We start from the raw sequence: 27,706 nt of genomic DNA on the forward strand, positions 1-27,706 counted from the left end.
GTCAATAAGGTATGGATCTGGGTGTAGCACCGAAAGCTGTATTTGCAGTTGGTGCTGACAGTCTGCAGTGCAGTGTTCTCTCTCTACTTGCTGTAATAAACTACGGGAGCCCAGCTCCCTATATGGTTGTGGATTAGACTATGCTAATCTAGCTGCTGGCAGAAGAGGTGCTCTGTGCTCTGAGCTGCCAGTGGAGACAAGCAGAATCTGAGAACAACTGTCTCCTCAACAGCCATGGCTGAAGGGGGAGAAGGAGAAGATGAGATTCAGTTCCTGCGCACAGTAAGTAATGAGTTTTTCTTTCTGAGGTTGCCATGAGCTGCATAGAGCAATTCCAGCTAGGCTGCGTGCATGATAATGAGATCTCTCTGCCTGATCAGAGAATTCTCTATATCTGGCTTTGGTAAATCTCTGTGTCTGACTCTGAGCTCTCTCTGCCTGTGATCTCTTTGGTCTGCTGTGACTGCCCTATGCCAGTATGGACCTCTCTCTCTTCCCAGCTCTGAGAGCTCTTTGTGGATCTCTTGTTTCTTCTCTTTTGTATCTTTTCTCCTGCACCTTTTCCATGCTGAGAACTTTCTGCCCCAGATTTCTCTCTGTTACCCTGGACATGCTGTATCTTTTTTTACCTGATATGCTCTATCTTCCCGTCTTAACCCAAAATATAGTAATCATGCTGTTTCATTAGCGTATAGACTTCTTTTTTCAGTGGATTAAAAAAAATAAAATGGCCACAGCAGCTTTTTTTTTTTAATCCAAGCATAACATGCAACATCTTTCTTTACATAGCTACACTCTCTAATATTTCCACCTCCAGTGGTAAGGGGGTGGATATACTGTAACCCATGCAACCTGATTCTTAATCCTCAACTAGTAAGGCACTTGTCTGGCAGCATACTGTAACTATGGGCATGTAACAGCTGCTCCATGCTGAATGCCTGCACTTTACTTTCATACAACCTTCCTTAGACCACCCCAGGGTCTAAGCAAATACCTGATTATAATGCTGACACCTGTCAAGCCCCCGCATTCTAACAAGGTTTTGGGTTGATAAAGTATCAATGGCTGTAACCAGCTCAGACCCCTCTTTCCACTGGCACATGAGAACCTATTCAAATGTCACCCTTTCTTGTGCTGCTATCACTCTGATGAATCTTCCCATAACTCAGCTCCTTTGTTTTCCTCCCTCTGCCATCTCTGCAAATCTTGTTTTTCTAGCAAGATTTCTCCGAGCCAAACTGATGCTCCTGTACACCTTTTCTGCTCTGTTTCAATATCCTCTGGAACCTTCATTCTGTTACTCCTGAGATTGGTTCCTTTTCACTGCCTTGTCTATTGTTTAGATCAGTGGTTCTCAAACCTATCCTGGGGGACCACCAGCCAGTCAAGTTTTCAGGATATCCCTAATGAATATGCATGAGACAGATTTGCATGCTTGTCACCTCCATTGCATGCAAATCTCGCTCATGCATATTCATTAGGAATATCCTGAAAACCTGGTTTGACAATCACTGGGTTAGATTTATCCCACTCTTTCTCCTTTGACTTACACTCCCAGCCACCAGTCCGTATTACATGACCCTTGTCCCCTACAGCAGCTGGCTTTTTTAACCTAGGAATGCTGTACCCTTTGCCTGGCACTCCTGACTGCCTCCATGCTCTCCTTGTAATCTTTAGGATAGCAGCTATACTTTTTCTTTATGCCTACAGGTGTCATTATTCAATGGATGAAAAACAGACACAGCAGCTTTATTAGACTATACAAGCAAAAAAAAACCCGTTTCTCCAAAAATGAAATGGGCCCTAGGAAGTCTCTCATCTAAGTGATTTCTCATCCCTCCTCTCCATGTCCAGCAATTCTCCCCTGTCCTGCTACAGTGGTGGAAATAAGTATTTGATCCCTTGCTGATTTTGTAAGTTTGCCCACTGACAAAGACATGAGCAGCCCATAATTGAAGGGTAGGTTATTGGTAACAGTGAGAGATAGCACATCACAAATTAAATCCGGAAAATCACATTGTGGAAAGTATATGAATTTATTTGCATTCTGCAGAGGGAAATAAGTATTTAATCCCTCTGGCAAACAAGACCTAATACTTGGTGGCAAAACCCTTGTTGGCAAGCACAGCGGTCAGACGTCTTCTGTAGTTGATGATGAGGTTTGCACACATGTCAGGAGGAATTTTGGTCCACTCCTCTTTGCAGATCATCTCTAAATCATTAAGAGTTCTGGGCTGTCGCTTGGCAACTCGCAGCTTCAGCTCCCTCCATAAGTTTTCAATGGGATTAAGGTCTGGTGACTGGCTAGGCCACTCCATGACCCTAATGTGCTTCTTCCTGAGCCACTCCTTTGTTGCCTTGGCTGTATGTTTTGGGTCATTGTCGTGCTGGAAGACCCAGCCACGACCCATTTTTAAGGCCCTGGCGGAGGGAAGGAGGTTGTCACTCAGAATTGTACGGTACATGGCCCATCCATTCTCCCATTGATGCGGTGAAGTAGTCCTGTGCCCTTAGCAGAGAAACACCCCCAAAACATAACATTTCCACCTCCATGCTTGACAGTGGGGACGGTGTTCTTTGGGTCATAGGCAGCATTTCTCTTCCTCCAAACACGGCGAGTTGAGTTCATGCCAAAGAGCTCAATTTTTGTCTCATCTGACCACAGCAACTTCTCCCAATCACTCTCGGCATCATCCAGGTGTTCACTGGCAAACTTCAGACGCGCCGTCACATGTGCCTTCCGGAGCAGGGGGACCTTGCGGGCACTGCAGGATTGCAATCCGTTATGTCGTAATGTGTTACCAATGGTTTTCGTGGTGACAGTGGTCCCAGCTGCCTTGAGATCATTGACAAGTTCCCCCCTTGTAGTTGTAGGCTGATTTCTAACCTTCCTCATGATCAAGGATACCCCACGAGGTGAGATTTGCGTGGAGCCCCAGATCTTTGTCGATTGACAGTCATTTTGTACTTCTTCCATTTTCTTACTATGGCACCAACAGTTGTCTCCTTCTCGCCCAGCGTCTTACTGATGGTTTTGTAGCCATTCCAGCCTTGTGCAGGTGTATGATCTTGTCCCTGACATCCTTAGACAGCTCCTTGCTCTTGGCCATTTTGTAGAGGTTAGAGTCTGACTGATTCACTGAGTCTGTGGACAGGTGTCTTTCATACAGGTGACCATTGCCGACAGCTGTCTGTCATGCAGGTACGAGTTGATTTGGAGCATCTACCTGGTCTGTAGGGGCCAGATCTCTTACTGGTTGGTGGGGGATCAATACTTATTTCCCTCTGCAGAATGCAAATAAATTCATATACTTTCCACAATGTGATTTTCCGGATTTAATTTGTGATGTGCTATCTCTCACTGTTACCAATAACCTACCCTTCAATTATGGGCTGCTCATGTCTTTGTCAGTGGGCAAACTTACAAAATCAGCAAGGGATCAAATACTTATTTCCACCACTGTATCTTCTCCCATCCATGTCCAGCCATTCTCCCCTCCCCTCCATGTCCAGCAATTCTCCCCTCCCATCGCATCCTATCCAATCCATGTCCTGCGATTCTCCCCTCCCCTCCATGTCCAGTGACTCGCCCCACCCCCCCCTGCCCCCTTTTTAAGCACCCGAGTTCCAATTCAACCCCAGCCCTCACCTGCCTGCCCTCTTCTCCCACAACAGCCCTCCTGTCCTTCCTGCCGCCCTTCCTTTAAAACTTTTATTTTATCTGAAGTCGCAGCGGCATCAGTGAAAGTGGCAGGCTCGGCTCGGCTTGCCTCCAGCCTTCCTTTTACTTCTCTCTCAGTGTCCCACCCTCCTCTGATGTAATTTCCTCTTTCTGCGAGGGTGGGACACTGAGAGGGAAGGGAAGGCTGGAGGCGAGCCGATTACATATACCTATTTGCATACGGTTACGAACCCAGCCAACCAGCCATCCAGGGATGCAGACTGACAAATTATTATATAGGAGATATGAAATGCTACATTGTTTGATATGTAACTTGCTTTAATACTTCCGTTCCCACCCATAAGGAGAGGGGACATAATCAGTGCAGTTTGTATCCTTCTTTCAAACTCTGAACCTCATTTTCAAATATGCATGAACCAGTAAATATATGTTAATGCATATTAAAAGGTGCTAATTCAACTTAAGTGCTTAATTAGTAAATAAGCCCCATCAAAACTATATATATATGGGGTTTACTCTGCTGTGTGTTAAATTTATTTATTTATTTGTGACATTTATATCCCACATTATCCCAAACAAGTTTGAGTTCAATGTGGCTTACAATAAATAGAATAGGATACATAACAAAGAATAATACATAAGAAAGTAATTTGTTGTAAGAATCCAATTTTACAATACAATATCATAAACATACTGGGATAGCTATGGATGTTTAACATTTAGAAAATCTATTATGAATGAGAAATTGTACATGAAGCAAAGAGAAAGTTAATGGTACAGTAATAACTAATTCAGGTAATAATTAATTGTTTGAGACATGGTTGTTCTTTGTGAGGGTTTGTTTGAATAGGAACGATTTGAGGATTTTGCGGAATCTAGTATATTCCTGTATATTTCTTATTTTGGGTGGTAAGGAGTTCCACCATTTGGGCCCTATGTAAGTGAAGTCTGCAGAGTGGACAGTTTTGTAGATCACATTTTTGCAATTTGGGAGGTGTAGTCTGAGATAGTTTCTTGCCTCATGTTTAGTGTTTCTTTGAGGTAAGTTTATTAATGCTACCATAAATAAATCACATTAATTCATATTATTTATGTATTTATTTTAAATACTTATATTCCGCTCTATCACAAGTTGGATTACACCATCAACAAACATAATGATCTGGTCTAACACATAATACCTAGTACATATGCACATACACCCCAAAAATAAAACACAGTAAAACACATAATACGAATATCACATACTGAGACTACAGCCACCCTCCCCGATTTCCTCTTCCAGAAAGCATCTTTATCAACCAAGATTACACTCCTTCATATGCCTATCCAACATAACAAGCAGGGGTGTTCATACACAAAACTTATTCTGCCCAGGTGCAATATGCCGTAACATTAAAAAAAAAGGTTATACAGGTATTGCCTTAAAATCTCTCATTAATCAGTGCACACATGGCTAAATCTTGTCTTTAACAGCAAGCAAAACACAGTGAGGATGACAAGTGGCTGAAACACAGGCCTGTGTTGAGTCCTGTAAACTTTGATTAAAGTTTTATAGCACCATTTACTGACAGAGGATTTGTTGTCATCCTTGCTGTGTTTTGTTTGTGTTCACGTGCTGTGCAAGGATTGTTTTTTTCTGTATCTTTACTAAGTCCTGTCTTTAGACATATATATTTATAACTGGAACCCAACAAATGGAATATAATGTTGAAATGATGGGTGACATTTTATACCTTATATGCTTTGACTTATACTGTGATAAAGGGATTTATGCTTTTAAAGGATCACTAGGGAAAAATTCTGTGTTAACAACCAATTTTCCATATTAACCCAATATTGGTTGCTATTCGGAAATTAAAAGTATATGGCAGCCTATGCTACTGTTGCCCAGTAATATTTCTTGAAGCAAGGTACAGTCAAATGTCCTTTGGTCTGACAAACATAGAGAGTTGTTTTACAGGCCTTATTTGTGATTTTCACATGGAATTACCAGCATTTTCACATATTGCATAAACATATCAAAACAGATTTTAGAAAGCTGCTATTTGCACATGGAGATCCACACTATGTATAGAGAAAGGGATAGTAGATGGTATGGATGGGCAGACTGGATAGGCCATTTGGTTTTTATCTGTCTTTATTTTCTCTGTTTCAATATAGAGAATTCAAGGGGCTGGGACTTGGGTGGGACTAAAATCTACACGTGTGTTCCCCATTTCACGTTTGCTTGTAAAAAGGAGTGAGGTGCTTTACCGACTTCCAGGTTTTTACTTAGGACTCTAGTCAGCACCACACCATTTGTTGAGAAAATCTGTGAGAGAGTTTTATGGTGAATCATTATTATTAGCATTATTATTAGCATTTGTATAGCGCTACCAGAAGCACGCAGCGCTGAACACCTGACACAAAGAGACAGTCCCTGCTCAGAAGAGCTTACAATCTAAATAACACAGACAGACAAGACAGTTACGGATGAGGAAGTACTGGGTGAGAAGGAAGGAAGGAACAAGGGAGGGCAAATGAGGGCTAGGAGCCAAAAGCAGCAGTGAAAAGGTGGGTTTTCAGCATGGATTTGAAAACAAGTAGAGATGGAGCTAGATGTATAGGTTCAGGAAACCGATTCCAGGCATAAGGTGCCGCGAGAGAAAAGGAACAAAGTCTGGAGTTAGCAGTAGGGGAGAAGGGGGACAACAAGAGAGATTTGTCCAGTGCGCGGAGTTCACGGGAAGGAATGTAGGGAGAGATGAGAGCGGAGAGGTAATGGGGGGTTCTGACTTCTACGGTCTGTGCCCCGATCATGGCTGGACAGATTGGGCTTCAGTAGCTGGAGAACAAGGTCAGTACTGGGCAGACTTCTATGGTCTATGCCCTGAAAATGAGAAGAAGAAACCATCATCAAATATACATATGTAGTTCACATCATACTTTATGCAATGAGTTACCTTGTTGGTCAGACTGGATGGACCGTACAGGTCTTTATCTGCCATCATCTACTATGTTACTATGTTCAAACTTATGCGCTAATGAAGGCCCTGTTGGTTGCACTGAGTGGCGTAGGAAGGGGGGGCGGTGGGGCGGTCCGCCCCGGGTGCACGCCGCTGGGGGGGTGTTGGCTTCGCTGGTTCACTGCTCCGTCTGCCCCGGAACAGGTTACTTCCTGTTCCGGGGCAGAGACAGCAGGGAACCAGCGGAGCCGACGCAGCTCCCAGCGATATGCACTCGGGGTGGTTCGGCCCTCCCGCCCGTCCCTCGCTGCTTTCCCATGTAAGTACACACTCTGGGGGGGGGGGGGGGTGCGCTCCAGAGAGGGGAGGGTGCGCCGTGCTGCACCCGGGGGGGGGGGGGGGTGGTGCACAGCGGCGACCCGCCCCGGGTGTCAGCTGCCCTCGCTACAGCACTGGTTCCACCCTCTCTGATGCATACTGAATGTGTCAGAGGATGCAGGAGCAAGAGGGCCTTCATGAGCACATGAACTTGAAGTCTCCTCAGTGCTGAAATTACCACTGGTAATTGCTGCTGAGGGCCCGGTCTCATAAGTACAGCAGTGATGGGCAGGCAGTGGCAGCATAAGAACATAAGAATAGTCATACTTGGCCAGACCAATGGTCCATCTAGCCCAGTATCCTGTTTCCAAAAGTGGCCAATTCAAGTCACAAGTACCTGGCAGAAACTCAAATAGTAGCAACATTCCATGCTACTAATCCCAGTGCAAGCAGTGGCATCCCATTGTCTATCTCAAAAACAGACAATGGGCTTTTCCTCCAGGAACTTGTCCAAACCTTTTTTAAACCCAGATACACTAAGCTGTGTTACCACATCCTCCAGCAATGAGTTCCAGAGCTTAATTATTCGTTGAATGAAAACATATTTCCTCTTGTTTGTTTTATAAGTACTTCCATGTCATTTCATTGAGTGTCCCCTAGTCTTTGTACGTTTTGAAACAGTACAAAATTGATTCACTTCTATTCGTTTTATACCACTCAGGATTTTGTAGACCTCAATCATATCCCACCTCAGCTGTCTCTTTTCCAAGCTGAAGAGCCCTTACCTCTTTAGCCTTTCCTCATATGGAAAGAGTTTCATCCCCTTTATCATTTTGGTTGCATCAGAAAGGGAGGTTTGAGGGGAAATGGTGTACTTTTTGGAAGGGAGAGAGGGGGGTGATGCTGGACTGGGGGAAAGGGCTGGGGAGATAGTATCTGATGCTGGAAGGGTAGGAGGAAGGGAAGGGAGTAGGGGAGGGGAGAGAAGGGAAATGCCAGACATATATATAGGGGAAGGGAATGGGCTGTGGCGGGATTAGCGCATGGCAGCCAGTAGCGCGGCTTAGTAAACATTGGGTTAGTTTGATAATTTATAATAGCATTCTATAAAGGAAAGTAGGCATTTATGCTTTTATAGAACAGGTGCCTATTTAGTGCCACCCATTTATAGAATTGCTCCCAATCCGTAATACAGTGTTTTGTGTTGTTTTTTTGCTGTAGGTGCCTTGCTAGTAATTGTTGATCTTATTCCCCAGTTGTACATAATGTTTACTTAGAGGCCCTTTTACAAAGACATGTGGGCACCTAAGTGCGTCCAACGCGTGTCAAATTGGCACTACTGCCTGGCTATCGCATGCCCCTGGCAGTAATTCCATTTTTGGCACGTGCCCAAAACACATGGTAGAAAATATTTTCTATTTTCTACTGCGGGGCCCTTACCCGGCGGTAATCGGCAGTTGGCGTGCACTGCACGCTTACTGCCTGGTTAGCGCATGAGACCTTACCGCTAAGTCAATAGGTGGCGTTAAGATCTCAGGCTGAAAATGGATGCGCGCTGGTTTTCATTTTGCTGCACGCCCATTTTCTGGCACATTAAAAATCCCCTTTACTCCAGGTGCGCTCAGGAAATGAACCAGCTCATGTATAAAACATGCCTACACCAGCACAGGCCACTTTTGGGCACACCTTAGTAAAATGGTCCCTTAGCTTTTTGAATCATAAACTCGGTTTCTTCTACTAATTAATTTTACTGTTAGTTTATGAGTAACCAACATAGGGGTCCTTTTTCTAAGGTGTACTAATGGATTTGGTGAGTGCTATTGATTAGCGCTTGCTAAATGATAAGATGCCCATTATACTCCTATGGTCATCTTATCATTTAGCACGTGCTAAATCTGTTAGTGCACCTTTATAAAAGGAACCCATTGTCTGTTTCATTTTCGAGGTAATTCTATCAAAGTTTGGCTAAAGTTGGGGCTAGGAGGATGCGCACTAAGCCCGGATTCAGTATCAGCAATTATGTATGTAAGTGCTGTTATAGAATACCACTGTAAGTCAGAATTTACACACTTAGGCCATGTCAAAGACTAGCCTAAATGCTTGCTGTTAAATACACATAACTAACAATATTCTAAAAAGCATATAAGTGTTGGCACGCCCATGCCCCTCTTGCAGTTACGTGCTATTGAATTTAGATACTAGGATTATAGAATAGCAGCTAAGCACAGTTACATGTGTAACTGCAAATTATCTATTTATTTGGATTTTGCTCACACCTTTTTCAGTAGTAGCTCAAGGTGAGTTACATTGGGGGGCCCTTTTACTAAGGCACACTGAAAAATGACCTGTGGTAGTGTAGACATGTGTTTTGGGCGTGTGCAGAATCATTTTTCAGTGCACCTGTAAAAATGCCTTTTTAAAATTTTTGTCAAAAATGGATGTGCGGCAAAATGAAAATTGCTGCACATCCATTTTGGGTCTGAGACCTTACCACCAGCCATTGACCTAGCGGTAAGGTCTCAAGTGGTAACCGGGCGGTAATGGTCTACATGTGCAAAATGCCGATTACCAACTGATTACCGCCCACGCGCCAGAAAATAAAAATATTTTCCGGCGCATATAGTGGGCAAGTGTAAAAAATGAATTACGGCACAGGCCACATGGTAGCTGGGCCATAATTTGGAATTCCCGTGCGTTGGGCACGTAGGCAGCTTAATAAAAGGGCCCCTTTGTATTTCTCTGTCCCAGGAGGACTCAATCTAATTTTGTACCTGAGGCAATGGAGGGTTAAGTGACTTGCCCAAGATCACAAGGAGCAGCAGTGGGATTTGAACTGGCCACCTCTGGATTGCAAGACCAGTGCTCTAACCATTAGGCCACTCCTCCATTAGTGCCAATAAACCCATTATCACTCATAATTGGTTGTTTGTGCCAATTTGTGACTTATTAATAAACTTACATGTATAACTGCCCTTATTCTATAACCTATGCATGCAATTTTGCACAATAACCCCTTAATTCTATAAATCTTGCCAAAAGTTGCACATGCGCCCAATTTGTGTGCCCAATTTAATTGAATAATGAAGCAATTAGCGCCAATAATTGGCTTTTTAACAAGCAGTTATTGGCACCAATTTGATATAATTGGAACTTATGATTATAAATTAATTTTACGCGCAAGTAAAAAAAAAAGGGCCGCAGAAATGGGAGGGTCATGGGCAGAATCGGGGCGTTCCTAGCACGTACGTGTATTTGTTTTAGAATATGGGCTATATGTGCCCAATTTAGTTATGTACACTTGCACCATGTTTCAACTGATGCAAATGGCCATGCCTAAAGTTAGGTGTGAGTCCTCGGCGTAAGCGCTATTTTATAAACCGCACCAAGAATAATGCTTTATTTGGTGCCAATATATAGAATTCACCTTAAGCGCAACAATACATGCACAAGATTATAGAACTAGAGGGTTTACGCTTTACATTTTAAGATTTGTAGTTGTTGTTGTAAAAATGTTCTAGTTGAAGCTTTCCCTTTGCAAACATTCAAGTCCAGCTCTATAATTTTCCCATAAAGGGCTGTCTTCATTACATCCCACAAAATCTGTAGACTCGTCTTAGAGATACCATTAAAGTCTAAATGCTCTTTAACAGCTAAAGCCTCAGAATGCACGCTGTGACAGTCTTGTTGGTTAGAAAGACCCAGAAGTAAAAGCAGGCTAAAGACATATTCAGACTCACCACTGGAAATGGCCACGGACATGGCGAAAGTCAGTACAGTCTTCTGCCTATAGCGGCCACCTTTCCTTTAGGTTGAGTCCAGAGGTGCAAAATGATTGTCATCACCAAACACAATGCAAATGTAATATTCCCTGGACACAATAAGGGAGATTGCTGAATACTGAGAGTAGTTATTGGCAGCCACAGAGCTGGCTACTGTCTTGAGCCCTCTGTTGCCGACAGCTGCTAGGTCTTAGCAGAACAAGACTTGGAACCCATGGAGTAGAACAGGATACTGAGGAACACCAGAAGAGAAGCAGGAGCAAGAGCCAGTGACACTCATCAGGATGGCTTAGATTAGGAATGAGGCTAGATTCCAGCAGAAGTATTGATACAAAAACAAGGAGGCTTCCATGAGGTAGGATCACAGAAGCACAGAAAAGTAAACGAGTCCAAACACAAGACACTGAAGAAGTGCAGACCAAGTTCTGCTAAAGAAGTCTGTCCAAGATTGAGTTTGTATACAGATCCAGCAGGAAGAAGATGGCCACTAAGTGCAAATGGCAGCCATAGAGCAGACTAAGGGAGTCAGTAAGCCTGATAGAGCCTGTTGCCATAGATCCATCCAAAATTCTCCAACAAGCTGAGCCCCATGCAGACCAGCAGTAGAACTGCACATAGACAGTACTTTTGCTACTATTAGGAGGACTAGGGTCACATCAGCCAGGATACTCCCTGCCATCAATTTTATAAATTATATAAAAGGCATTGGATGAATAAAAAGGGGGAGCTAATTCCTCATTGATTTTTTCTGCCAGAAACACAGGTCACCTGGTCACACATTAATTCTCTGATCACAAAAGGTAACAGACTTCCTAGGTTAAAATAATTTCAATATTGTTTGTTATTAGACCTCAGCTTAAAAGGACACCAAAAGTGTGGCTCGCGTTACTATATTATCCTATGTTGACTTTAAGAATTCTGATATATTCAAACTATCTGGAGGAACAATAGGCTCAAAATCTCCTTCCTCACTCTAAACCTGTCCAGTTCCTTTCAATAAATAACATACTCTATATAATCAACAGATATATCATCTATCAGCAAATACAGTAACACTTATCTCAAGTATTTCTTAAGCAATTCTAAAGAAGCCAAATAATGTATATTAGGGAAATTTTAAAAAATCTTAGATTCCTAAAATGCAAAAACATTCTTCAAAAATTCCAAATGATTATGACCTGACAAGGAATCTTTAATAGCTGATGCTGTAACTGCTTGCATTCCTTCTTACAAACAAGTGAAGTTACATCCTGCAATTTCCTATCATGGCCATACGTTTCTTAATAGCTTCCTCTGAAAGGTTACAAAACTGTTTCAAAGACCCATTTAATAGAGGTTCAGTTCTAACCACTACTGTCCAAATGTCTTCCAAAGTGATCTCTTTATCCTGAGCAGACACTTTGGACTCAGTAGATGTAATTAAACCGGCTGAAAACTGTACAGTTACAGGCATAGAAAGTACAGGATCTAGACCAACAATTGCATACTCTAATCAGACAGTGTATAGACTATTGATCATAGGACAATTGGTCATACCAACTTGGCCATAAGACATTTGGTCATAGGGTCTTTGATCACAGTGCCTTTTGGTCATAGGACTTTGTGATCATATGTATAATGGATACATCTAGTATTGGCTAGAAGAATATAAGAATGGCCATACTAGGTCAAACCAATGGTCCATCTAGCCCAGTATCCTGCTTCTAACAGTGGCCAATCAAGGTCACAAATATCTTGCAGAAACCAAATAGAAGCAACATTTCATGCTGCCAATCCCAGGGCAAGCAGTGGCTTCCCCATGTCTTGTTTTGTCACCATCCATCTGCCCATTTCTAAAAGTATAACAAAGGGCCTATCTGCACAGAGAACTTTATTTTAAAAGAGGTCTGAATTCTCCTGTCACTAAGTAAAAGAAATGTTTCCTTCACTCTCTCCACCTCATCTTCTGATAACACCTGTCAGGGAAAGGAATGTATGTAGTGACAGACTTGTAAATAGGCAAAATGATCCCCCGAAGGCCTTTCCCTGAGCATGCTTCTAAGGGCTGCTCCATCGCTCTGCTCTCTCTTCTTCCTGATGGCTCAGTCTGCTGTCTTCAGGAAGCACCTCCAGAGGTCCCTTCCCTGCAAGGTTCATAGTTCAGCTCTTTCTGCGAGTCTAGCTCTCTCTTTCTCTGATTCCAGCCTTTCAAAGCCTGAGACCTGCAGTTCCAGATTTTTCCTAATAGAGGGAAGCCTCCCTCTCAGCCAAAGGCCAACAGCCACAGACCTTAAACAGAATCTCTGTTTATCAGAGGAAGAACAACTGTGGGTCTGAAACCCAAGGAAGGTCACGTCTAGCCTACACTATTTATATTCTAGTGTGGACTTTCCCTGACCCCATAACCAGCTTCAGTTACCTTTATTCAGTATGTGTACATTATTAATCCCAACTTTATTTATCAACTTTAATAAATAATGATCCCCAAACTGTAAATGTGGATCATTTTTCTATCTCTTCCTCCAGTGAGCAATTAGCATATGCAGCCCACTGTGCTGTTCTGTTCACTGAATGAATCAAAATATTACTTTTCAGAGGCCAGCTGCCGGTCTGCTGGAGCAGAATGTCAGCTGTAAGTCACTCTTTTTCAGACAATTTACCTCAGTCAGAGAGAATAATCTGCTTTCTAAAATCATTTTAACCAGAGATTTCTTTTTTTTTTCCTTTTGGTTTCTGAACCCCCCCCCCCCCCTCCCTTTAGGAGGATTTCAGGAGGGAGGAAATAGAAGAAGAACAGATAAAGAGTAGAGCCATCAGGAGCAGAATGTTGGTGCCTGGGACAATCACTTCCTCTTTAGTCAATGACTGTAGTGATAGTCAAAGAGGAGATGGCGAGAGAAGGGGGTGACTTAACTTCTTACACCTATTCAAACATACTGCACCAGCCAATCACCCACATACTCATCATCCAATCATTGCCCATGCAGTCTCACACACACCCTCAGTCACAATTTGCTCATTAGCCACACTCCCATGTCCATTCAATCACACACACATATTCACACCCTAACCAGTTATGGTCTCCACCTAAAAGGTTCCAGGCTGATACAATGTCTGAATGGCCTTGCATCTTGCAAGCCTGAATGGCATCGTAGGTACATCAGATAATTAATAGCACAGATCTATATATTTATATGTTACTAAATCTTTAGTGATATCTGAGTGTGATCTGCAGTTATCGGGTCACATGAATTCTTGACTGTTAAAATAGGGTAACAGGAAAAAATGTGGAAAGGACTACATTTGTATTTGTTTTTCTTTTTTCGTTAGTGCCGAAATAATCTGGTTCTTGGGCTTCCCATTACAGTTTTTGTATCTGTGCTTCTGTTTCTAATTTATACTCATTTATTCTGTATTTGGTATAGGTCTTTCTGTGTTCTGCATGTGAGGTATTCTGCTAGCATGTTTATCTTTATTCAGTCTTTATAATTCACCTTTCCTACACATAGCACTACAGCAGTGAACAAAACTAAAAAGATATAAGTAAAACACAAGCAAACAGGAGAGAGAGAGAGAGAGAGAGAGAGAGAGAGAGAGAGAGAGAGAAGCATATAGGAAGCAGACACAATGGCATCTATCACCATGGTTGATTTGAGCCACTTAAAGCCCTGTTTAAAAGAAATGTTTTTAGTGCATTTCACTTGGTCAATGAATTCCAAAGCAGTAGCCTACAGAAAAAAAAAAGAAGTCCAATCAAGCCAGGGAGACAGGAGCTAAATACAATCTACATCCTGTAGATGTGAGCGAAGAAACTGAGGCATCGCGAATGTACAATCATCGAAGAAAGGTAAGGTGGGCAGCCTCTATAAAATGCCTTATGAACTAAAGTTAGAATCTTAAACTGGATCCTGAAAGCAACTGGGAGCTGGTGATGCTGCAATGGAAGAGGGGGTGACACAATCAAATCGTCACATCTGACTTAGAGTAATCTAACTGCTGTATTTTGTATTGACTGAAGTCTCTTAAGTTCAAGGCAGGCCTGCATAGACAGTATTGCAATAAACCAAGCGTGATGCAATTTGACTGTATAAGAAACTAAGTTGAGCTGGTTCAAGATAGAAACAAATGGATCTGAACTGACACCTGGCTACAAGAATATTTCCTATTTCACCAGGGTGATACTCTCCTTTTAGGCGACCTCCCTCCTCCAAGGCTGCACAGGGGCTGCCAGACTGGAGGTGGGACTTCTATACAATGTCCCTGCATGCCTTCTCTATGTACATCTCTGTCTCCTTCGGCTCCTCCAAGTCTGCTACTCTCAGTGCCATATCCTGGCCAAAACCTCTTTGGCGGGAACGAAGCACATTGCAGATTTTTACATGTTGAAGTAACTGATGAAATATTGCTTTCTCTACAATTTTCCAAGAAATGGTAGATTATATATAGGTCTGTGATTTGGCAAAGTTGTAGAGCCAACAGATTTTTTTTAAAGGGTTGGGCATACCAAGGCCTTTTTTCCAATTAGCAGGGACTTGTCCTGAGGAAAGACTAAGATTCACAATAGAAGTCAGAAAAGGCAGGAGGCTGAGTGATGATATATGCAGTCTATGGGATGGGAGAGGATCAAGCAGACAAGTAGTAGGTCTTGTGGAGAATAGCAGTTTAGAGACTGTCAGTGGAGTGATCAAATTAAAAGCACTCCATGCAATAGTTAAGAGTGTTAATATCAGCTTGAGGAACCAATGCAGGAATTTCCACAAAAAGCTCTGGCAATGGTGAAGGGGCTGGAGAGCAAATTAATGGCCAGCATATAATTTTTGTGTGGTGATCTGTAACAGACCAGCTTGAATTTTTCTAGTAGGAGGTGCTGGTGTACTGGGGCCTATGTAATTTTACAATGCTGCCTTTTCTAAGATAGAATTGTTGTTGTTTGAGTCTTGGGAGTTAGTGCAGTTATGGTAGGATACAGTTCTGAGTGGTATTTTTGGAGGGATATGTGTTACTTCATAGAATATTTGGAAGTGGATAACGCTTGTGTTACTGTTACTGAGAATATGCCTGAACTTGAATATAATTTTTTCATATGTTGGGTGTAAAGTGAGGCATCCTAATTCTGTTGTGCACCCATTACACTTCATATGAATATAATGGTTATTGCTGTTTTAGTGTAGTTATTTCGTTCTCTGCCTTGAGTGTCTTAGAAAAGGGACTTATAACAAATATCAATGTGCTCACCTTTATCCACATGTTTGTTCACCCCAATCTACTACATTTCTTTGAAGGGGTGAACAAACGTGGATAAAGGTGAGCCGGTTGATATTGTGTATCTGGATTTTCAGAAGGCGTTTGACAAAGTAACTCATGAAAGACTCCAGAGGAAATTGGAGAGTCATGGAATAGGAGGTAGTGTTCTATTGTGGATTACAAACTGGTTAAAAGATGGAAAACAGAGAGTAGGGTTAAATGGTCAGTATTCTCAATGGAGAAGGGAAGTTAGTGGGGTTCCCTAGGGGTCTGTGCTGGGACCGCTGCTTTTTAACATATTTATAAATGACCTAGAGATGGGAGTAACTAGTGAGGTAATTAAATTTGCTGATGACACAAAGTTATTCAAAGTCGTTAAATCGCAGGAGGATTGTGAAAAATTACAAGAGGACCTTACGAGACTGGGAGACTGGGCATCTAAATAGGAGATGACGTTTAATGTGAGCAAGTGCAAAGTGATGCACGTGGGAAAGAGGAACCCAAATTATAGCTACATCATGCAAGGTTCCACATTAGGAGTCACAGACCAAGAAAGGGATCTAGGTGTCATTGTTGATGATACGTTGAAACCTTCTGCTCAGTGTGCTGCTGCGGCTAAGAAAGCAAATAGAATGTTAGGTATTATTAGGAAAAGAATGGAAAACAAAAATGAGGATGTTATAATGCCTTTGTATCGCACCATGGTGCGACCGCACCTTGAATATTGTGTTCAATTCTTTCTGGTCGTTGTATCTCAAAAAAGATATAGTGGAATTAGAAAAGGTACAGAGAAGGGCAATGAAAATGATAAATGGGATAGGATGACTTCCCTATGAGGAAAGGCTAAAGCGGCTAGGGCTCTTCAGCTTGGAGAAAAGGCGGCTGAGGGGAGATATGATAGAAGTCTATAAAATAATGAGTGGAGTGGAACGGGTAGATGTGAAGCATCTGTTTATGCTTTCCAAAAATACTAGGACTAGGGGGCATGCGATGAAGCTCCAATGTAGTAAATTTAAAACGAATCGTAGAAAATCTTTCTTCACTCAATGTGTAATGAAACTCTGGAATTCGTTGCCAGAGAATGTGGTAAAGGTGGTTAGCTTAGTGGAGTTTAAAAAAGGTTTGAACGGCTTCCTAAAGAAAAAGTCCATAGACCATTATTAAATGGACTTAGGGAAAATCCACTATTTCTGGGATTAGCAATATAGAATGTTTTGTACTTTTTTGGGATCTTGCCAGGTATTTGTGACCTGGATCGGCCACTGTTGGAAACAGGATGCTGGGCTTGATGGACCTTTGGTCTTTTCCAGTATGGCAATACTTATGTACTTATTTCATATTATATGATTGGATCAGATGTTTCTGGAAGTTGTTCTTTCCTTTCTATATAATATTCTTCTTATTTATAAACTTAAATAGCTATAAAAAGAAAAGAAGACTTCAGAGGTTTTTACCCGTTTTAATATAGATTAATAAAGCATTTACTTGCTATAAAGCAAAGTTAAAGGATAAGTACAAAATTAGGGCAGCTATTTTGCCATAATACTTTGCAGGATACTGCAATGTGTGCTGAGATCTTTTACTTTTATATAATGTATCTGCTTAAGTTTAAATTAAGGATATGGAATACTGCCTGCTGTCAGCTTTGTGAGTTTCTGTGCTGAGCAGTGGGCTGCCGGGTGCAAGGAATTTGGACCCGGATTCTGCTTGGCGGCCGGGCAACCCTGAAGTTCACCTGTGGTGACTGCTGTTCCCCGAGGGTTGAGCCCCCAGGTGCGGGCGGCCGACAGGACTTATACCGAGAGGCAAGAAGCGGGGTGCCACGAGGAGCCGGCTGATGAAGAGCAGAAGGAACAGGTCCAGGTACAGGCCGTGAATTACAGGCAGGCAGCAAATGAGAGAGCATAGACCAGGTTCTGGCGACATATCCCAGGCAGGCAGCAGACAAGAGAATATACCAGAGCCAGGCAACGTATCACAGTCAGGCAGCAGACAAGAGAGTAGACCAGGTCCAGGCGACGTATCACAGGCAGGCAGCAGACAAGAGAGTAGACCAGGAACTAGCAGGGTCCGGAACCAGAAATGCAGACAAAATACAATGAAGAGGAACGCTCACCAATTAGAAGCCGAAGCAAAGCAGCAGAGGAAGAGCTTCTCTGAAATAGTGTTGGCGTCTGATGTCAGTCGGGACCAGCTGGGGAGGAGACCAGTCAAGGACCAATGGCAAATGAAGGAGAGAGAGTCAGAAGCCTGTTCGTGGAGGAAGCCAATCCTTGTGGAACAAGGAGGCGTGGTTATGGCCTAGGGCAGGCCACAGAACGGGGCGCTGGAAGGACAGCGACGTTCCCAGTACCGGCGGGAACGGCGGCAACATCAGTGTGAGGGCAGCATGGCCAACAGGAGTGTCGGCCCAGCTCAGCGCTGCTGAAGAGAGCGCCGGGCCTGCTACAACGGCGGATGTTCCTGGTTCCCTGGAGCATCCCGGCGAACTGGAGGTGAGGGGCGTGAAACCTGCTCCATAAACATGCATGTTGTCCAGCATTGGTAAGTGCTTGAAATAATTAAGTTTACAATGTCACCCATGATACATAACAGCTGTTACTGACTACTTAGAAATCTGTTGTCAGATGCAAGACATTGTCAATAAGGGTATAGCCCAGCTCAGAGCAGTATGCTTAGTGTTCACCCATGTTAACCTTGGGCTCCCTCCCAAAAATAATTTCTGATGATGGCACTGTTCCAGGCATAAAAGATTTTCTTGAGGTACTTGTTGAATTGTAATCAGCTTTGCATAGTGTGAGCCATCACATGCACAGCTCATCAGCAAACAGGTGGGGCCAGCCTTGCCATTGGATGGACTGGATGATCACCTAGGGCAGGGGTGGTTGAGGTGAGGTGGGGGCAGTAGGACAGGAGTAATGCTACTTATCTCCATTCTTTCTCTTTCTCCTGCTGCCACCCTCCCCCTTCTGGAGGTGAAGGGGAAAGTGAATTTAGTGCTAATACAGGGCCTTTATGCACAGGCTTGCACTCACATGCTCTCATGTTCCACCAACCTCCGAGAGGAAGCCTAGTAGTTAGTGCAGCAGGCTTTGATTCTGGTGAAGTAGGTTCAGTTACCATTGTAGCTCCATGTGACTCTGAGCAAGTCACTTAACCCTCCATTGCCCAAGGTACAAAAAATATCCATATATAATATTTAAACTGCTTTGACTGTAACCACATAAAGGCATTATATCAAGTTCCATTCTTATTCCTTTCCCTTCAATCCCTATCAGCTCTCCACATGTCACCTGCCCTCTGCTGCCCAGCTTTCAGCCCCCTGCCTTGCCTGCTTCCACAACCTCCCTGCCACCCATACCCACCAACGAGCCCCTCCACATCAGCCCCATCTGAGCCCCTCTCTGTCAGCATCTGCCCAGATGCCTCTCTCTCTCTAGCCCAACCTTGAGCCTGTGTCTATGTGTGAATATGTGCGATAGGTAGTGTCTGAGAGTTCTGTCCTGTTGTCTATTAGTGTCTGTGCTGTCATGATCTTGGATTTGGTGTTGGTGGTGGGAGTTGTAAACCATGAGCTGTTGGAACATCTGGGTTACTGAGGCCATCCTCCACAAGGCACACCAGGAGGAGAAGAGAGTCAACAGGTCACATTCTTATTACAGGAACTGCAGGCCCAGAACACAGGTCCTTGACCTCACTGAGGATCAGTTGGTAGGGTGCTTCTGCTTTGATAAGGCACCCATTCACCATCTCTACCAAACATTGAAGCCCCACCTCTGCCCCACCACTCATATCAGCTAGTCAGCCATCTCCCTGTGTATCCCCATAGATCTTCTCACACACACTTCTGACTGCTTTGCATTTCCCTAGACCCTACAGCAAAGACAATACACTATGACCAATTCTATGAGATAATCTACTTCCTCTCTGCCCTTTGTGTCATTGACTGTACCCCTGTGGCCCTCAGCCCCCCTCCCCCCAAAGAGAGAGAATGCACCTATGCAAAAGAAGGCCTTCCACTTTCTGAATATGCAATTTGTGTGCAACGCATAGGAAGAGATCATTGACTACGCTTTCCAGGATCCTGTCATGACTCATACATCCTGGCACACTCTGAAATGCATGACCACTTTGAGTGCAGTGAGATCACTGGCGGATGGCTCATAGGTAAGGGGTGCAGACACTGAAGAACATAAGAATAGCCATACTGGGTCAGACCAGTGGTCCATGTAGCCCAGTATCCTGTTTCCAACAGTGGCCAATCCAGGTCATAAGTACCTGGCAGAAACCCAATTAGTAGCAGCATTCCATGCTACCAATACCAAGGCAAGCAGTGGCTTCCCCCATGTCCATCTCAATAACAGACTATGGGCTTTTCCTCTAGGAAGGTGTCCAAACCATTTTTAAACCCAGATATGCTAACAGCCATTACCACATCCTCCGGCAATGAGTTCCAGAGCTTAACTATTCTTTGAGTGAAAAAATATTTCCTCCTATTTGTTTTAAAGGTATTTCCATTGTGAAAATGATCCTCCCCTCCGCCTGAGGGTCCTCGGGATCTCCCCTTCACCCTTGCTGCCCAACCTCCTGGTTCACTGCAGTCCACAGGGCAGGGCTCAAAGAAATCAACTTCAAAGCAAACTTAACAACTTCTTTATTTTGCTTGGGATCCAACAGTCCAGCAGTGCAAAAAGACACAATACTTGAATCAACAAAAAAACCTCACAATTCCCCTTGTTGCTCCTCTCAGGGGTACAAACACAGCAAGAAAAAAAAAAAACAACTTTTAACTCCCAGGCTTCCAGCACCCAGCTGGGCTCCTTTTAGACAGTTTTATAGCCCTGGGTCTTCTTTCTCCCCCCCCCTCTCCCTTGGGAGGGGGCAAAACACTGCAAGCGGTTCCAAAAAAACAAACAAACACAGTTCTTGAGGCTTCAGCACATAGCTCAAATCCCTTCAGCTTCTTTTAGGCTTTTTAGCCACAGTTCACACTCCACCTTCTTCCTGCTGGGCTCAGCCCACTCCGAGAAAATCTCTCATCCTTCTTCAACCAGAACTCTTTAAACTCAAAGTTCATTCACAGCCTGAGCTTTGGAAAATGAAAAGTCCCCACCCATCTGGGTCACTCTCTCTAAGCACTGACCCATCCTCCCACATGACCTTTCCTCTTTCCTCTCTTAGCCCAGTTACCATACCATGAAGTTACCTGGTCCCTTATTTTGTTACCTAAGGAGTGAGCCCAGGCTGAGAGGTCCCTAGGCTCTTCCTCGCTCTCCTCTCTTTCTCTCTGCCCAGCTTCTTGATACTCCATGGGCTCCCCGTCCCACCCACTTTGCAGCTGTTCCTCTTTCCCTTGATTACCCTGCAGGGGCACCACCCTTTCCTTGTTAGAGTTCTCTCCCTGTTCCTGCTGGGGAAGGTAATCTCTGTACAAGCCTTTTCCCCGAGGTTGCTGGGAAATGTAGTCTCTTCCTCTCCTCCATTTTGTAGGGGTCACGAACCTTTCTCTGCTCTCTCTCGGGGGATGCTGGGTAATGTAGTCCTTTTCTCTCCACCCTTTTCTAGGGGGCATTACTACTTCTCTCGCACTCTGGGGATGGAATGGAGGCAAGGCTCTGTTCTGCCTACGTCTGCTCGTGAGCCGCCTCCCTTCTTCCTCTTCCACTTCCATCTTATCTACCCCCAGGTCCTCTCCTTCACACCATGCAATTTCATTGAGTGTCCTCTGGTCTTTGTACTTTTTGAATGAGTGAAAAATTGATTTACCTCCACTTGGTCCACAACACTCAGGATTTTGTAGACCTTAGCCATCTCTTTTCCAAGCTGAAGAGCCCTAACCACTTTAGCTTTTCCTCATGTGGGAGCAGTTCCATCCCCTCTATCATTTTGGTTGCTCTTCTTTGAACCTTTTCTAATTCCACTACATCTTTTTTGAGATACAGCAACCAGAATTGAACACAATACTCAAGGTGAGGTCACAATACAGAGGCTTTATAATATTTTTGGTCTTATTTTGCATTCCTCTCCTAATAATTCCTAGCATCCTGTTTGCTTTTTTGGCCACCGCCAAATACCAGGAAAAAGATTTCAGCTTATTGTCTACAATGACACCTAGGTCTTTTTCTTGACTCTTAAAATGGACCTTAGCATTATATAACTACTAGTAAAAAAGGCCCGTTTCTGTTTTAAAGGAAACGGGCGCTAGCAAGGTTTTCCTTGGAGTGTGTATGTTTGAGTGAGTGTAAATGTGCTAGTGTGTGTGTGTGTGTGTGTGTGACAGAGAGAGTGAGACTGGGTGCGAGTGTGTGTGTGAGAATAAGAGTATGTGCCAGGGTCCCCCCTCTCTCCCAGTTCCAGGGTCATCCCCCCCTGGTATGTCTCCCATTTGCAGGGGTGTCCCCCCCTCCCTTCCTTCCTTCCTCCCAGTTGCAGGGTCCCCCCTCCTCCCTTTTTCCCAGTTGCAGGGTCCCCCCTCCCTTTTTCCCAGTTGCAGGGTCCCCCTCCCCCCCTCCCAGTTGCAGGGTCCCCCTTCCCCCCTCCCAGTTGCAGGGTCTGTGTGTCTCCCCCCTCCTTTTGTCCAGTGGAAACAGCTGTAAAAACGGCAATGAGAAGCAGCTCCTAGGTTTCCTTTTTTTTTTTTGAGTGTAGAAGAATGACGGCTACTTTGGGGAGTGGAATCAGAGATTAACCAATGGGCTTCCTTGCTTACCATAGACTTGCTTTGTTCACTTCCACTCCTGTCTATTGAACGTCCTGCAGCATGTCATAGCAGCCAATCAGTGGCACTTCAGGAATGACATCACTTTTTCTACTCCACTTTCCTTTTCCACGGTTCCAGGCAGCCTCAGAACGTTGGAGGTGAGAATTATTATATAGGATGTGCATCACTTTGCATTTGTCTACATTAAATTTCATCTGTCAATTGATGCCCAGTCTTCCAGTTTCCTAATGTCTTCCTGCAATTTTTCACAATCCGCATGCGTTTTGACAACTTTGAATAGTTTCGTGTCATCTTCAAATTTAATCACTTCTTTCGTTGTTCCGATTTCCAGATCATTTATAAATATGTTAAATAGCACTGGTTCCAGTGCAGATCCTTGTGCCACTCTACCATTCACCCTCCTCCATTGAGAGAAATGGCCATTTAACTCTACTCTCTGTTTTCTGTCCAATAACCAGTTCTTAATCCACAAAAGGACATTGAGGGGCATAATCGAACAGAAACGCCTATCTCCATGGGCGTTTATCTCCGAGAACGGGTCCATGAAGGGGCGGACCCAACCGTATTTTCGAAACAAATAGACGTCCATGTTTTATTCGCCAAGTTGTGAGCTGGGCGTTTTTGCTTTTCAGCGATAATGGACAATGAAATCGCCCAGCTCAAAAACGAATAAATCCAAGGCATTTGTTCGTGGGAGGGGCCAGGAGTCATAGTGCACTGGTCCCCCTAACATGCCAGGACACCAACCAGGCACCCTAGGGGGCACTTTTACAAAAACAAAACAAAAGGTAAAAGAGCTCCCAGGTGCATAGCACCCTTCCCTTGTGTGTAGAGCCCCCCAAATCCCCCTCAAAACCCACTGCCCACAAGTCTACACCATTACTATAGCCCTAAGGGGTGAAGGGGGGCACCTACATGTGGGTACAGTGGGTTCGGGGGGGGGGGGGGGTTGGACGACTAAGCATTAAGCAGCACAATTGTAACAGGTAGGGGGGGGATGGGCCTGGGTCCACCTGCCTGAAGTCCACTGCACCCCCTAACAACTGCTCCAGGGACCTGCATACTGCTGCCAGGGAGGTGGGTATGACATTTGAGGGTGAAAATAAAAAGCTGTGAAACATCATTTTTTGTGGTGGGAGGGGGTTTATGACCACTGGGGGAGTCAGGGAAGGTCATCCCCGATTCCCTCCAGTGGTCATCTGGTCATTTAGGGCACTTTTTGGGGCCTTATTCGTGGAAAAACAGGGTCCAGGAAAAGTGCCCTAAATTCTAGCTAAAAACGCATACTTTTTTCCCATTATCTGTGAAATGCGCCCATCTCTGTTCGGCAGATAACCACGTCCCAGTTCCGCCTTCGCCACACCTCTGACACGCCCCCATCAACTTTGTCCGCATCCGCGACGGAGTGCAGTTGAAAACGTCCAAAATCGGCTTTCGATTATACCGCTTTATTCGTTTTTGTGAGATAAACGTCCATCTCCCGATTTAGGTCGGAACTTGGGCGTTTTTCTCGTTCGATTATAAGCTGGATAGCCTCCTTAATTTTCGTAGGAGTTTCTCATGAGGTACTTTGTCAAAAGGTTTCTGAAAATCTAGATACACTACATCAACTGGTTCACCTTTATCGATATGTTTATTCACACTTTCAAAGAAATGAAGCAAAAATTGATGAGGCAAGACCTCCCTTGGCTGAATCCATGCTGACTCTGTTACATTAAACCATGTTTGTCATTGTGCCAGAGCTTAGTGACCATCTCCAATGTGCAGGCAACTGGGGAAGTACCCCACCACATAGCTTTTCTCTCCCACCTACCCCATGTCCATTCTGTCACTTTCTTCACCTCACACTGCTGATTGGGGTTTCCTTCAGAGAAGGTAACTGATGACCCCCTCATCATCAGACCCAGCAATGATGCCGAGGAGCGCTACAACAGGGCACATCGGGACACCAGGACCATCAAATGCACATTTGGACTGCTGAAGACCAGATTCAGGTGCTTGGATAGATTTGAAGGGGAGCTGCAATACAAACATGAAAAGGTCTGCAAGATCTTCTTGGCCTGCTACATACTGCACAACCCGGCAGGATACCACTGCCTCAGAGATTGGTGCCACCTAACAGGGAAACAGAGGAGGAGGAGGAATGAGTAGCACCAGCAGCAGCAGCAGCAGCAGCAGCAGCAGCAGCAGAGCACACTTAACCACAACCACATGCCTTGGGTTCAAGATTTAAAATGTATATTATCATTATTGAATTTTACTCCATTTCAATCAGGGATTACACATGTTAAGGGGCATCAACTAGATTTTGTGACATTTTCCAGGAATGCTTCAGTATTTCAGTCAATCAATATTTCAAATTTAGTGTGGGCTCCAGTTTTGTAGTCTGATCATTTTATGCTTGATTTTACTATAAATTGGGAATAAATGAGGAAATGTGATCCTAAGTCTAGAGTAGGTGTGGCATCTAGGGGCAGAATTAATTCAGAACAATTTTGGAATAGATACAAAACTTCACGATTAATAGCGGATTGGGAGAATTTTGGTAGTAGATGGCTTGAATTTAGGGAAAACAGTCCAAAGAGAATCCACGTATGTGGAGAACTAAAAAACATTCCACGGAGTAACTCACAGCGAGAAGTGGGAACAGAGACCACAGGTTCCAGAGACTCGAGCACACAAATATCTTGAATTAAAACAAGGTTTATTGAGAATCAAAAAGGACTCAACACAATGTTGTGTTTCGGCTGGAGGGCCTGCATAAGGAGTCTGAAACAATATATATAATATACATTTAAGCTTGTACAGACAAAAATGTAGATAAATGGTACAATGTGTAATACAAAACTATCTAAAACATAATAAAGATATACATTAATAAAACAACACGTAAATGAAAACAGAGTCATGATGGAATAATGATTAATATGCTAAGATTGATGATTAACGTGGATATGTAAAAGAATTAATTGAAAAGCAGATAAAAACTCTTTAACTGACCTGTGTGCAAACTTCAGAGTAAAACATTTAAAAGGTGAAATCGTAAAATCCGTAATAAAAGTAGAAAGGTGGTCTGTGAGGGAAAAAAACTTTGGGTGGTATTGTTCCTAAATGTGTGAAAGTTAAAACCTTACGCAGAAATAAGGAATGGTATGACTTGGACTTAGTCACTATAAAGCAAATGTGTAGAAGATTAGAGAGGAAAGGGGTAAAATCAGGCAGCTCTGAAGTAAGGAATAATTGAAAACAAGCTATGTCACAGTATAAATCTACTTTGATTTCTAAGAGAAAAGTATAGTATTCAAAGCAAATGGGTACAGATGTTTTAAATACTAAAGCTCTTATTCAGTTGGTCTCTAAATTAACAGATACTTCCGAGTTTGTCCAACGGAACAATGATGCAGCTCCCACAGCTGTAGCACTAGCGGATTTTTTCTAAATGAAAATTATTAAGATCAGGTCTTTATTTCCTACTACAAAAGATAAATCTTTTTTAGATGAAGATATCAGTTCAGATGATTCGGTGATAGGATATGGTCTAGATTTAGTTCTGTAGATTGTTGGTTAGACCCATGTCCACCGTATTTGATGGAAATACCGCTAATTGAGTTTTTGATTAATTTTTTTCAATGGGTTTAACATTTATTGACCGTGAATCTCTTTGAATCCTCAACTGGAGAAATTATCAAAACACCTATTGTTAAGGATGTAAAGGAATCACGGTGTTTGGTTACTAATTATAGGCTTCACTACCTCTTTTTACAAAGTTAATGGAGAGTCTAGTTTGTGCTCAATTGAATGATTATTTGGATACATATAACAGTCTGCATTTCTCCCAATCAGGGTTTAGATTTAGCTTTAGTACTGAAACTGTGTTAACTTTGATACTTAATAAAGCATGATATATTCTGAGTAATAATGGGAAAGCACTTTTCTTACAATTTGATTTATTCTCAGCATTCGATTTAGTAGAACATGACATCTTACATTCTGAATTGAGTAATAATGGAATTACTGGTACTGTACTGAATTGGTTCAGTGGCTTTCTGAAAGTTAGATCTTATAGAGTTAGGAAAGGAAATGAACTTTCTGAGAGATGAAGCAATCCTTGTGGAGTTCCGCACGGTTCTCCGCTCCAACGTTGTATTTTTTTTTGTGTACATTAGAATTCAAATTTTCTCAAACTGGCTATACTAGTTATAGTTATGCGGACGACATATCAGTTTTAATATCAGTTAACTCTTCCTTACAACAGGTGTCAATAATGGTTAATAATTGTTTAGAGGTTATTGGATCCTGGATGACGAATTATAAGCTTAAACTTAATGCAGAGAACACCAAATTTTTATTATTGGATTAAAAATCTGATCTTATAGAGACCCATATGATGGTTGGTGGTACATCATACCCCCTAAAGAAGGTTGTTAAATTACTAGGTGTCTATATTCAAATTTCATTTTTATTAAAGAGTTCTTTTTGTATATTATGGAATTTGAGATATATTAGGAGATTTTTTTGAGGTTTCTCAATTTAGGTTGCTGATGCAGTCTTTTGTTTTATCTATGCTGGATTGTTGGGTGCTCCTAAATGTCAATTGCTTAGATTTCAACAAGCAAAAAAAGCCCATTTCTCCAAAAATGAAACAGGCCCTAGGAAGGCTATCGTCTAAGTGATTTCTCATCTCTCCTCTGCCCTCCCCGCCATGTCCAGCAATTCTCCACTGCCCTGCTATCCCCTCCCATCCATATCCAGTGATTCTCCCCTCCCCTCCCGTCCAGTGACTCGGCCCAACCCCCGCCTGTCCCCCTTTTAAGCACCTGAGTTCCAGTTCAATCCCAGCCCTCACCTGCCCACCCTCTTCCCCCACAACAGCCCTCCGTTCCTTCCTGCTGCCCTTCCTTTAAAACTTTTATTTTACCTGAAGTCGCAGCGGCGTCAGTGAAAGCAGCAGGCTCAGCTCAGCTTGCCTCCAGCCTTCTCTTTCCTTCTCTCTCTGTGTCCCGCCCTCATCTGATGTAATTTCCTCTTTCCGCGA

At 43.3% G+C, this 27,706-nt stretch overlaps 1 protein-coding gene across 1 annotated transcript in view; it reads left to right on the top strand.

Annotated features, from left to right (window-relative positions):
• The first annotated feature begins 234 nt into the window (after window positions 1–234).
• RYR3 (ryanodine receptor 3) overlaps window positions 235–27,706 on the top strand; it is a 743,078-nt gene continuing 715,606 nt past the window's right edge. Inside the window, 1 exon segment of the mRNA XM_030213678.1 lies at window positions 235–282. Coding sequence (XP_030069538.1) covers window positions 235–282 — 48 coding nt within the window.

The sequence above is a fragment of the Microcaecilia unicolor genome, chromosome 9 (genome assembly GCF_901765095.1).
Source record: "Microcaecilia unicolor chromosome 9, aMicUni1.1, whole genome shotgun sequence".
In the NCBI taxonomy this organism is placed as follows: Eukaryota; Metazoa; Chordata; class Amphibia; order Gymnophiona; family Siphonopidae; genus Microcaecilia; species Microcaecilia unicolor.